At 37.8% G+C, this 12,441-nt stretch overlaps 1 protein-coding gene across 8 annotated transcripts in view; it reads left to right on the top strand.

Annotated features, from left to right (window-relative positions):
- Positions 1-12,441, top strand: part of LOC126483035 (diacylglycerol kinase theta) — a 733,775-nt gene that overhangs the window by 508,422 nt on the left and 212,912 nt on the right. For all 8 annotated transcript variants that reach the window (XM_050106590.1, XM_050106584.1, XM_050106589.1 and 5 more), the window contains one exon: positions 10,421-10,553. In XM_050106590.1, coding sequence (XP_049962547.1) covers positions 10,421-10,553 — 133 coding nt within the window. The remainder of the gene's footprint in view (positions 1-10,420; positions 10,554-12,441) is intronic.

Genomic DNA, 12,441 nt, shown 5'->3' with positions numbered 1-12,441 from the left:
GAAGAGCTCAAGGATGTGATAACTACATCGAACAGATGACTATTATAATACAAAATGTTCCCATGGCATCACTGATCCTTGCTACCTGGGTTCTGAGGCCATTGTTGCTCCTTTAGGTGGATTGCTCAAGTGCAGAAGGCAACTAGCATCGCACGTGGGTTGGGAGCAAGGCTTACTATTTGCATTATTGTACCCAGAATTGGTCATGTTCCTCTGCTTTGGAGCCAAGTCTAAGATATGAACCAAAAGTTCAGATGATTGTGTGATGATTTTAGATGCTGATTTCTCAATCTCTGATATAAGTGGAGGATTGAAGGGCTCCCTTGATAGGTCAGATGTGCACTATACGAAGGAAGTTACTACTTGGGTAGTGGGATATCTCTGGTATGTATGAGGGGGCTTTTACGCTAGAGGAAACCCTTCATAAGGTCAGTGATGAATTACTGGCTGTAATTCAAAGAATCTGAAGCACATTAGAGAAACATTTTTCCTCTCAGATCAGTATGAGAAACTGTAATGTAGTATTAGTAAATATCACTCATGATATTATCAGCAGGACACAGTGGTAACCTGGCCTCGGCAGGAACTAATTTAGTCACATGACCACAGTCCAATTCAAGGTAGCATGCACCGCACAGTATGAGCATGAAACATGATCATGAAAAGCTGCCATGAATACCTTCATGGGAAGCAAATGGCAGTTTTCTGTTAACATCATTAAGCTTACTGCCAATGAGAGTGAGATAGGTGTGACAGCAGCAAAGAGGGGCAATCGAAGGTGCAAGTAACTGTTTGCAGGCAAAACTTAATAAGTCAATGGTGTGCAAATTACTGAAGGAGGAACATGATGCCAACCAATTTTATTATACACTGACAGAAAAAAAAAATCGCCACACCATGAAGGAATTGTGCGACATAAATGAAAGTTGGTGGGCATGTTTTTACATCTCAAAGAAGATGTCTATTAAAATTTGGTGCCAGTCACATAAAAATGGCACTAGTAGCACCACTATGAGGATGCAAAGCAGATTTGCTTTAAATAAGTGATGTAATGGACTTGAGCATTAGTTACCTCAGGTTGGACATGGTGAGTTGATATTAGTCAAGAGTGTCTTTAAGACCACAAAGACCCTATTATCAGCACCTCAGTGAGTTTGATCAAGGTCATATAATTGAGCAGCAAGAAGATGGATGTTCCTTTGGTGTGATGTCTGACAGACAACAGTAATAGTTTCAAAAACAAATTGAAATCATACCTCCTTGACAACGCCTTCTATACCATAGATGAATTCTTCAATATGAATAAATGTATGTGGAGATATAATATATGCATTTTGCCATTTAAGGGAATGGGATAGATAATAGAAATATTTAGGTATAACACTATAATGTAAAAAAAACTTGTTTCCTGTGCGCATTTCTTGTGCATTTGACACGTTCCACATCATAACGGTTTTCCATGCTTTGATCAATGGAACACATAACTAACTAACTAACTAACTAACTAATTGATACTACAGACAGACTTGGCAGAAATATAGACACTGTACCTGACTACTGGCAGCAGTGATCACGATTATGTATGATCACAAGAAGACCAGGCTCTGGACGGCCACTTGGCACTGCTGAGAGGAAATACCATTATTACATTTGGAGTATGGCTCTGGTGCGTCGTGCTGCATCTGCAGCAGATGTTTGAGTAGTAGTTGGCACCATGTGACACAAGAAACTGTTACAAATCAGTTGCTTCAAGGACAGCTCCGAGCCAGATGCCCTGTAACATGTGTCCCACTGACCCGAAACAACTGCCATTTGTGACTTCAGTGGTGCCAGACAAGAGCTTATTGGAGGGCAGGGTGTAGGTTTGTGGTGTTTTTTGATGAAAGTTAGTTCCATCTCGGTGCCAGTGATGGCTATGCATTGTTTAGAAGGAGGCCAGCTGAGGACCACAACCAACCTGTCTACAAACTGGACACACTGGACCCATACCTGAAGTTATGGTCTTGATTCAATTTTATATGACAGTAGCAGCACTCTCGTTTTTATGGCAGTTTGGTGATTTGAATTGTTGTGCTGCCATTCATGAACAGCATTCCAGGTTTTTTTCCCCAACAGGATAACACTTACCCACATACCACTGTTGTAACCCTACATGTCGACAAAGTGTCGACATGTTCCTTGATCTTGTCGATCACCAGATCTGTCTCCAGTCGAGCATGTATGTGACTGTCTCTGTATTGGCTGACCAAGTGCAACAGGCATTGAACTCTGTCCCACAAACTGACATCCAGCACCTGTACAGCACAATGCCTGCATGTTTGCATGCTTGCCTTCAACATTATGGTGGTTACACTGGTTATTAATTTACCAACATTTCACATTTGCAATGGTTTATCTCACATTCACATTCATTTGTGATCTTGCAGTGTTAATCACTTAATAAATATGTTACCTAGATAAATGTATTCCTGAAATTTCATTACTCTGCATTACTTACATTTTGATATTGTGACATTTTTCCATCAGTGTATTTTCAACTTTCTTGTCTGCCAAGGTATCTGTCCTCCAGTAGTCATGATACACACCCTTTCAAATCTAACGTCACAACAGTAAAAGCTAATAACACAGCACTTGAAATAAACTGACTTCAAGGTCTAGTGAAGAGCGCTTTTGTTTAGTAATGCCAATGTCCCAGGTTCAACTCCTGACGACCACTTAATATTTTTTGTGGTAGACAGTTTTGGAAAAAGGTTCACACAACCCTGCGAGTCCAACTGTATTACTAGACAGCAATTTCTGTGATCTCTAGCATCTTGAAGAAATGGACAGAAAAGTTAAAAATAATTAGAGGCAAGAAAAGCCAAACTGTTGGCATTAATTAAGGAAAATCAGACTCCACCTCTTTTTTCCACTGACAGAATTTTGTGAGAAAATGGTTCCCTACCTATTGCCAGCATACCATCTAGACCTCAATCCTATACAACTGGTCTGGACTCTTGCAAGGAATAAGTCGTAGTCGTAACATGTCAAGCATCTCATTCTTTTTACTTGAAAAAGTAACAGATGATGCCTTTGCTGCTAATAAGTAAACATGTGATGTCTTGCTTGGTGAATGCTTTTTGACATAACAGTACTTCGGAGACTTGATTCAAGTGGCTTTTCAATTGCCCTCAAAAGGCTGAATAGGCCTCCTCCTAGATATTTTTGTCATGATGCTAGGCACAACCAGTATTGCGGCCAGTAAGAACAAAAGTTTATTGATCCACATTCAAGTAAACGACAAACATAGAAACACATGGTGGCTCTTATTCTGAAATACCTGTAGTTCTTAGGGAGTTACATTTTACCTAAAACTCCCTCAGGTTTCCCTGGAAAAATCAGGGAAATCTGAGGGAATTTCAGGAATTTCATAAAATCTCAGGGAATTCTCTATGTTTAACCTAGCATTGGAATTTAATTTTATTGAGTTTTATAAATCACAAATTTTAAAATAATTAATACACTGAAGTGTGTTAATTGTATAAACATTATTCCATAAAAATTATTGATGTTTAAAAAACTGCAGTCCAACTACTGGTTATGGCTGCTATATCTCAGCGGAGAGGAAACAAAAGTTGTCACTGTGAGAAGCTGACTCAGTCCCGCTACCCCCCCCCCCCCCCCCCCTTTTCACTCCCTGCTTGATGTTAATTTATCAGGCACTTCTTAAGACACCATCTTGCTCCCCATGCATGGAATTACCAGGGATTTTTTTTTTTTTTCAAGTTCTGTTAGCCACCCTTGTTAACAGTACAATCAGTAGTAGAACAAAATCCGAGGGGTGGGGGGGTTGGGGTGGGGGGGGTGGGGGCACTGGCTGCGCTGTCTTTAGGTGACATGATGACCCTATATTACGTTAGGTGACATGACAGATGTCGTGCAGTGTGCACTAGTCTTGTGACCCACTGCAGGTGACCTCTGGTGGCCAGCCTGCACAGCTGCTGCCGGTGGACTATTTGAAGTGTATCGTGCTGGCAGCCTTGTGCCACGGCGCATGTCAAGGTGTTGCATATACGCTTACAGCACTCTCTGCCACAAAGAAATTTGAAATGATTAATGGGAATCAAACTGGAACATTGTTGGCACTAGCCTAAACTCCTAGCCACTAGACCACTCAGTCAGTTTGCTTTAGCTGCTGCGGTATTAGCATTTACTGTTGTGACATGACATTAGAAGACTTGAAAGGCCATGTATCATGCCAAAAAAGCGTGTGATGACTATTGCAGGAGGGATACTATGATGGGCAAGGAAACTGAAAATATAATAAAATTAGTCAGCATAGATTCTAATTAAGAGTCAGCAATATAATTCATGACTGAAACAGCAGATGATGAATTAACAGACACTGCTGTGGAAAATAGTGACATCACTGGTGAAGGTAGTTCCTTGGATACTGCCAGCAAAGCATCACGAGCATCACAGATGCGATATTCTGTACATCATGTTTCTATTCGTGTTCTAAATGGCCACTTCATTCAGTGCCTTATAGAGACACGAAGAAAATGAAAGCCCACTTGTAAGACTACAGGAGTATACACTGTTACTACCTCTCCTCCGTGCTTCTTGAGTATAAATATGATGGTGCTGCTACTGTGACAAGATTACTAGTTTTGTTTGCCAAGTAATAGGGTCCCAGAATCAGTCTCACTTTTTAAAGGTAATAATGCCCACAATGTTCTTAGAATAAAAAGCTGGATGAAACAGGAAATGGATAACAGTAAAATCCTGAATTTAGATGTGAATATATATCACAAGGATAGGCCGGACCATAATGGTGGCAAAGTATCTGTCACCATAAACAGTTGAATATTATCTTTTGAGACTATTATATATTCCAAATGTGAAATAATCTGGGTGGGGGTAAGCATCAAAGGTGGGTCAAACATGGTAATCAGACGCTTTTATACCATCAGGAACTGTAGTGGCAGAATTCTTCAGAGAAAACTCTGAGAATATCAAAAGTTTGTTTCCTGATAATGTTTTTATAATAGGGGGAAACTTCGATTTGCCAACTATATAATGTGAGAACATAGAAAACTGGTGCCAGAGATATGGATTTGTGTAATACTGTTCTGAATGATTTTTGAAAAATACTTCAAGCAGTTAGAGGGCAAAATTTGAGGCGTTCTGGTAACTTACAGACCCAAACTTTCCTAAATAGTTAATGTAGAGGAAGGAATCAGTGACCATATGACCATTGTAGCATCCATCATTAAAAATGTTAAAGGAATTTTAAGGAAGATAAGAAAATATTTTTACTTAGCAGGAGTGACAGTCAACAAACTACAGAGTACCTTAACAGTCAACATGCCCAACAAACTCCAATGGCCAAGTTCTGAGGATAGCAGTGCAACATATTACTTCCCCGCACATATACTTCACTACATGACCATGATGAGAACATCAGAGGAATTAGAGCTCATACAGAGACTTAGAGACTTCATTCTTTCCATGAATCATTCTTGAATGGAACGGGCTTGGGGATAATGTTAATCGTACCGGAAGTACCTTCCACTACACACCACAAGGTGACTCATGGAATACAGATACGAATATACACAAGTATATGTTACTGACCTTATGTTTGTGAGACTTCTTTTTCTAGTTTTGATCAGTACCATCTCATTTAAGAATATCAGATAATTTTTAAATAACATGAATACCTACATAGGTGATTTTAAAACATTAACATGATATAGGATGAATATGAACTTTGAGATAAGTATAATGTGCCATATACAAACATAATTCCACTGATGTTGAAAAATGGGAATCTATTATGCAACAGAAATATAGTGAGTAGTTCTGTCGCAAAAATCTTTGCTTATGATAAACTTATTTCTTTAAATGTAAAATTTATGACCTCTCTTCATTTTATATGACATTCATGCTATTAACCTGCATGTTGTATAAATGTAAAGAATACCAAGTTGTAGTCGCAGAAAAGCCCTCATGGTTCATAGGAGGTATATTTCTGGGTGTTCATTCTGGAGGATATTCCATTTTTCTACACAAAATTTCAAAACTATTGATGTAGTCTTCTTTATTAGGTGCCGTTAACAAGGTACTGGATGTGCTTGCTGCATGAACTTCAGCTGGATGTAAGACCATTGGCCATAATACCTGACAGAGACAATTAGATCAAGTTTTGTAAAATAATGCATAAAATGGATTTATCATCCCTAAAGTCCAGGATTGAATAACAATAATATGGTAAGGACAGGTTGCTACTCGACTCATAGAGGAATTGATGAGTTGTGGACAGGCACAGTGAAAAAGACGTTAGAAATATTTCAGCTTTCAGGCAATGTCCTTCAGAACCAAAAAACTCGCATGCATTCACACAAGAATTAGTCACACACACACATGACCACTATTTCTGGGTGCTATGACCTCCTTCAAGTGGTGAATGGCAATCTGTCCTGTTGGTACAGTTGGAATTATCATCTTATGAAATAAGGGAAAGGCAACCACTCACCTGTAGTTGATTGATGTGTGGAGAACAGAAACGCATTACAGAAAATAGGATTCACACTAACTAAAGTGAATCGATACATGGAGAACAGATACATGTAACAAAAACAGCAGTCACACCACAGATGAGTGGTTGCCTTTGCCTTGTTTTACATATTGCTTCAACCAGGAATTTCCATTATTGTTATGAATTATCATCTTGGTTAGATAATCAGACACTGATGAATAATTAAATTAAGGAGACCTGTGTAATAGCAGGCACAACACGCTTCTACCATGCTAACAGCAGTGACAAATTGTGCATTGTGGCAATGATTCTATGGGCATAGAAGGTGTTGGGAAGCCATCTTGATGCTAGAATACTCAATAAACATCAATGTGAAGAAATAAAGAATCTCACTGGTGTAATTTTGTCCCTTCCCAGTCACTGTCTACTATCACATTAGGTAACACTTGGTTGGCTCAGAGCATGGACGGGCAACTGGCGGCTCACACCTCGGTTTTGGCCTGCGTTTGCTTTCAGTCAGACTTCTGAAAGAAATTTGTGGGAGAGAGAGCAGTTGCTAACATTTTAGTCTCTCTGGGATGCATTTTCTGGCCTCTATCACAGATATGAGCAGGTTTGGCCATTTTGCGCATTGCTAACAACACGTGATTTGTGCCTATCATCTGCAGTGGCAGAAATGTCACATGGAAGTTAAGGAGCCCTCATACATTCAGTATTATCATCAATATAATGACCATCTGAGGGGGATACTATCATATTGTCACTATCAGAAATATTGAGGGACAGTATTGATGCCAATCAAAATACCCACCGTTAGTATTTCCAAAGTGTGTTGAGCATGTGAAGGCGAGTATTATCAGTTTGACAGTTTGTCATTCTAATGTTCACATTTTTCAAGTTTGGCTTCTGTATAATACAACTGATATATGCTAAGTGCAAGTGATTGAAACTTACTAGCTTTTTTAATTGATAAAGAAATGAGGGTTTAATTTAGTTAGTGTTACAGAAATAACCTTTGCCTGTGCAATTAGTCATTGAAAGTATTTTTGGAAAAATATTTAAAAATGCTTGCTGATATTATTTGTGGACATTAACACACTAAATTTCAAACTTTTGATTGACCTTAATGTGACCAATAATTGCAAACTTACTCTTAATTGCTTGTTCGACTGAGATTGCTGAACTATCTCACTGACATACTTTGTGTTTCTTAGCTTTTTCGTATTAACGTAGGTAAATATTATTCTCTGTTATGAACATAGGAGACTGCAGCTGTTGAAATTGAAGATAATTTACAATGAATTAAATAAAACCAGTTACTTTTATAGGCATTTATTTTTCCATGATGACATTTCAAAATGCCTGGCATCCTGTCTTCAGATGTTTACATTATTTACTTATCATGGACATTCTTTCATTACGAACAGCATTGCAGAATTTTGCAATGGATGGTTTTGAGACAACTATTGTAAAACATCGTAAGAAAATAAACAGTGTATAAATAAATGTAAATACCTGAAAATGCAGTTAACATAAAGTAAAAGTATCTTTAGAAATGCTTGTTCTGAGACTTAATTTGTTGGCATGGTGGTGCATTTCATATTGGTGCATTATTCCATAAATATTAACGATATGGATGCTATATGTGTGACTTTATATGCTAGGAGCACTACTGTCATATCACATGACGAGGTGGCACATGAACTTAGGTAAGTGTGTGAATTAGGCCTGTGGGTCATTAAAGGTTGCCCATGCCTGGCTTATAGTGTTGTCTGTGGTGAGATGACATGATCTTTAGGTATAATGAGAGATAGTGCCGTGCATATGACATTGTATTCACTGTTGTTGAGTACAGTGACAGTAAAAAGTAGTGACCTGTTAACAGAAATAAGAACTGAAAATGTTGACAATAGAAATTAATATATGAAAGTATCTTTATGCTTGGCAATTTCATGGAAGTTTAGTTATTACATTGTGTGTTTCTGTTTGTTACTGTTCTACAGGATTAAAAAAATGATGCAAGATCATTTTGTTTTTATAATAGTGTTTCAAACTGTTGGAAATGATGAGTTACTTTGTGTTGTGTCTACTTTCATTTGGACTTAGAGACTTAAAAATAAAGTTACAGAAATACCTATGTAAATAGTTTTGTTCATGTAAAGATAATCCAAAAGAATGAGACTGTAAAATTGTAATTTCTTAATGTATGTATGAGAGGTTAATACAATACAGTAATGGGGTGGGTGTGTTAAGGTGATGTGTATTGTTGTTAAAGGGAGCTGTGCTGGGGCTCTACCTGTCTTGCACGTAAATTTTGTTTCTGTGTGGCAGAGCTCAAGTCAGATATCATAGTCGAATATTAATCATAGTGTCTCAGAAGTAAAAAATTTAATTTTGTTGCACAAGAGGCTGAATCAGCTATGTGAGTTATTAAAATAAAAATAAAATCTTTAAGGTAGAAATGAGGAGTTACACTGTCATCATTATTTCATCTTTCCATTTTTCCATGTCATCTCAGTAGGCTACAAAAGGTACACTTATAAACAAATGCAAAACTACAGACTATACTGTATAAATATGAATGCTGTAGGTGTAGGTGATTATACACTGGTGTGTAAGACTTAAGGTTGAAAGTAACTTTTGTATGGTGTTTCACTGGCAGGTAATGACTCCATAACACACGGACCATACATAGAACAACTCCAGTATAGTACTCAAGGTAACGGAAAGAAATGCACAATGAGATGAACAGAAATTACACTATTATTCAAAGACAATAGCCACACTGAAGTCATCATGATTCATAGTGTTCCTGGGGACATTATTTATCCTTATGTGGCCAGATGTGGGAACACTTAATGCTCCCTGGAACATTGTCAAACTTAATCGTTTTGGTGGTCCATGTCTGAAGGTGTGGGGAAGCATAATGTTGCATGGGTTTACTGACCTCCAAATCACTAAACATAGTACACTTGCCAATCAGCATTGTTGTGAAACTGTACTCCTTCCCCATGTACATCTTTTCAGGATACATTTGGCCCTGACTTAATTTCTACGTATGACACTGTGCAACTGCATTGTATAGTGCAGGTGGGGGAGCTCTTGGAATGAGACAATATATGGCTAATGGACTGACCTTCCTGTTCCCTCAACTTAAATCCCATCTAGCATGTGGAAGATGTGTTGTGGAGATGTACTGCAGCACATCCACAAGCATTAAATACCATCCAATAGTTGTCAATGGCCCTGGTGGATGAATGGAATGCTCTACCACAATAAATACTTACCGACCGTCTGACCAATGTGGGAGCATGTTTTAGAGCATAATATTCTGTCTGTGGTGATCAGATACATTATTAAGAACAGTGTTCCACCTTTTGTAGTGTCCAGGTGACCATCATGAAATGTGATGACCTCAATATAATTATTTTCTTTGAATAAAAAGGTCATTCTGTTCATCTCACTGCATATTTCCTTCAGTTAGCTTCTGTACTGTATTGTAGCAGTTCTTTCTATGTATTCTCTAAGTTTCATCGAACTATGTTACTTGGCGGTGACAAATCATGCAAAAGTTACTTTTGTCCTTAAGCTTTGCACACCAGAGTAATTTTGAACAATTTGGAATCCAACATGCATTGATGCATTGCAAAATTCATAAGGTTGAGAGATCCTCAGTTATTATATATATTTGTCTATTTTATTTGAGTCAGTTATTTCCATCTGTTTCAATGTGAAGTGGTTGAGCTTTACAATGGTTGAGCTCTACAGTCTACATGTGGAATACATTTATTGATATTTTTTTGTTATTTGTGTGTAGTCATAGCTATAATACCTTTGGAGTCAATCCATCTGTTTTGTGTTTACATTACTAACAAAACTTATACATTTTTTATTTTTCAGCAAATTTTTATCTGACGGATATATACGCTACAGAAGAATCAAGACTTGCTGAAACTCCTCTGTCAGACTCTCATCCTGTGACAAATCTGCACCGCAAAGAAGGAAAGCGCCCTGCTGTTTTTTTACGTTTCAGGTGCTTTATTTCTCAGGTTTACATAATGCTAACATACATTGCTCAATACCTGTATTCATTTTTATGGCTCTTTTTCCTCCAGAACCACACACGACATCTATGACTACATATAAGTGACAACAAATATAAGAGGGACAGATGGAAAGAAGTAAGTAAACTGTTTATTATTTCAAAAGTAATTACTATAACTGTTAATAAATTTATCCCACTGTGAGACAAGATGGCCAAATGCCTTCATGGAAAAATGTTTGTGGTTGCCTACAGAATCACAGCTGTACCCAGGCATCCACAGTGGCACTTTGCAAAAACTGAAGCATGCATTCAAGTCCAAGTACCCAGGAATGTTGATGGATGGCATCAGTCTGTTGCAGGATAGTGCCCATCCAAATTTTGCTAAGGTTATTTTAGAGTACACTGGAGAAGTTTCACTGGGAAGCCGTTACACATCTTCCAAACAGCCCATGCAATTTCCTTATTTTTGGAACCCTGAAGAAGAACATTCATGACCATTGATTTGCTTGAGGCACAGAGGTGCGTGCCTGTGTGCAACCATGGTTCCATGGACCACCACAAACATTTTCATGAAGGCGTTGACTGTCTTGTCTCACAGAGGGAATCATATTATCAGTTATGGTGATTACTTTTGAAATAATAAACAGATAACTTACTTTTTTCCATATGTCTTGTTTTCATTTGACTGCCCCTTACAGTAGCCTAAATATTTTTTATTGCTTGCAGAAGTGGAAGGCTGGTCACTACTCATTGATAAAACTTTGAAGATGAATGTATAACTTCACATATATTCTGAAACATGATAAATTTCAGTTAAGCAACAGTTATTTACTGTCAGCTGTGATAGTTTTATACAGCCCATGTCCAGTGGCACTGATTGCTAATTTTTTGAATTCTTTCTTGTATTTTGCTTAGGAAAATTATTGTCTTTACTGATTTTACAGATGAGGACTATGTGGATACATATCTTATCATTCTTTTCATAAATATTTCTGGGTCTACTGTAATGATATTGACAGAATTTCTCAGTTTAGTTTTCCTGTCTTTGTATGCCATATTTTAACCTTGTTCTGTACATGCTCCAGCTATATTTCATGCCAATCTCTGGTTTTAGCTGAGTTTTGAGAAGATCTGTAAGCTCTTTGGATATTCCATAATGAATCTTCCACTTGTCAGTGGAATGTGTGTGGTGTTTGGAAACTTCATGACAGATTAAAACTGTGTTCTGGTTTGGAACTCTAATCTCGAACCTATGCAGGCATGACTTGAGAGACACCCTCACTTCAGTTCTGACAGTACCTCTCTCCTACATTCCCACCTTCACAGGAGCTCTTCTGTATACTTTTCTAGACCAGCAGTATTCCATTCTTTCAGGAATGCTAGTCCAGAATGGTGCACAGGAAAGCTTATGAGTTTAGAAAGTGGGAGAGCGATACTGGCAGAACTGAAGCTGTGAAAGCAAATAACTCAGTCAGTAAGAACACTGACCGCAAAAACCTTCACATAATTTTAATTTTTTGAGAAGAATATTTAGATTTTATTAATCCCAGCCCAAGCAATTCTAATTTTATCTTTTTGTGTATATTTTCTAGAGGATGGCACCAGAATGCCAGGACTATATAGTTTACTCACCTCTCACCCTTTTCACACACTTTTGCTCTTCTTTCTCTTACTGCCATATTTATGACCTTCAGCAATAATGCTTTTGTCGACCTTTATAAAAACACCTCAGCAAAATACTATGTTCTTTGAAATTCACTTTTTTTGTTGTTCCGAGATGTATTTGTCTCCTAGACTTCTGCTGTAGGGCATTCTTAAATCTTATGTTCCATGGTACCATTATTGCTTCAGTCACAGTGAAAGTATATTTCCACTT

Source organism: Schistocerca serialis, chromosome 1 (genome assembly GCF_023864345.2).
Source record: "Schistocerca serialis cubense isolate TAMUIC-IGC-003099 chromosome 1, iqSchSeri2.2, whole genome shotgun sequence".
Classification (NCBI taxonomy): Eukaryota; Metazoa; Arthropoda; class Insecta; order Orthoptera; family Acrididae; genus Schistocerca; species Schistocerca serialis.
The sequence above is the reverse complement of the archived record's forward strand: the minus strand, read 5'-3'. Positions and strand labels throughout refer to the sequence as shown.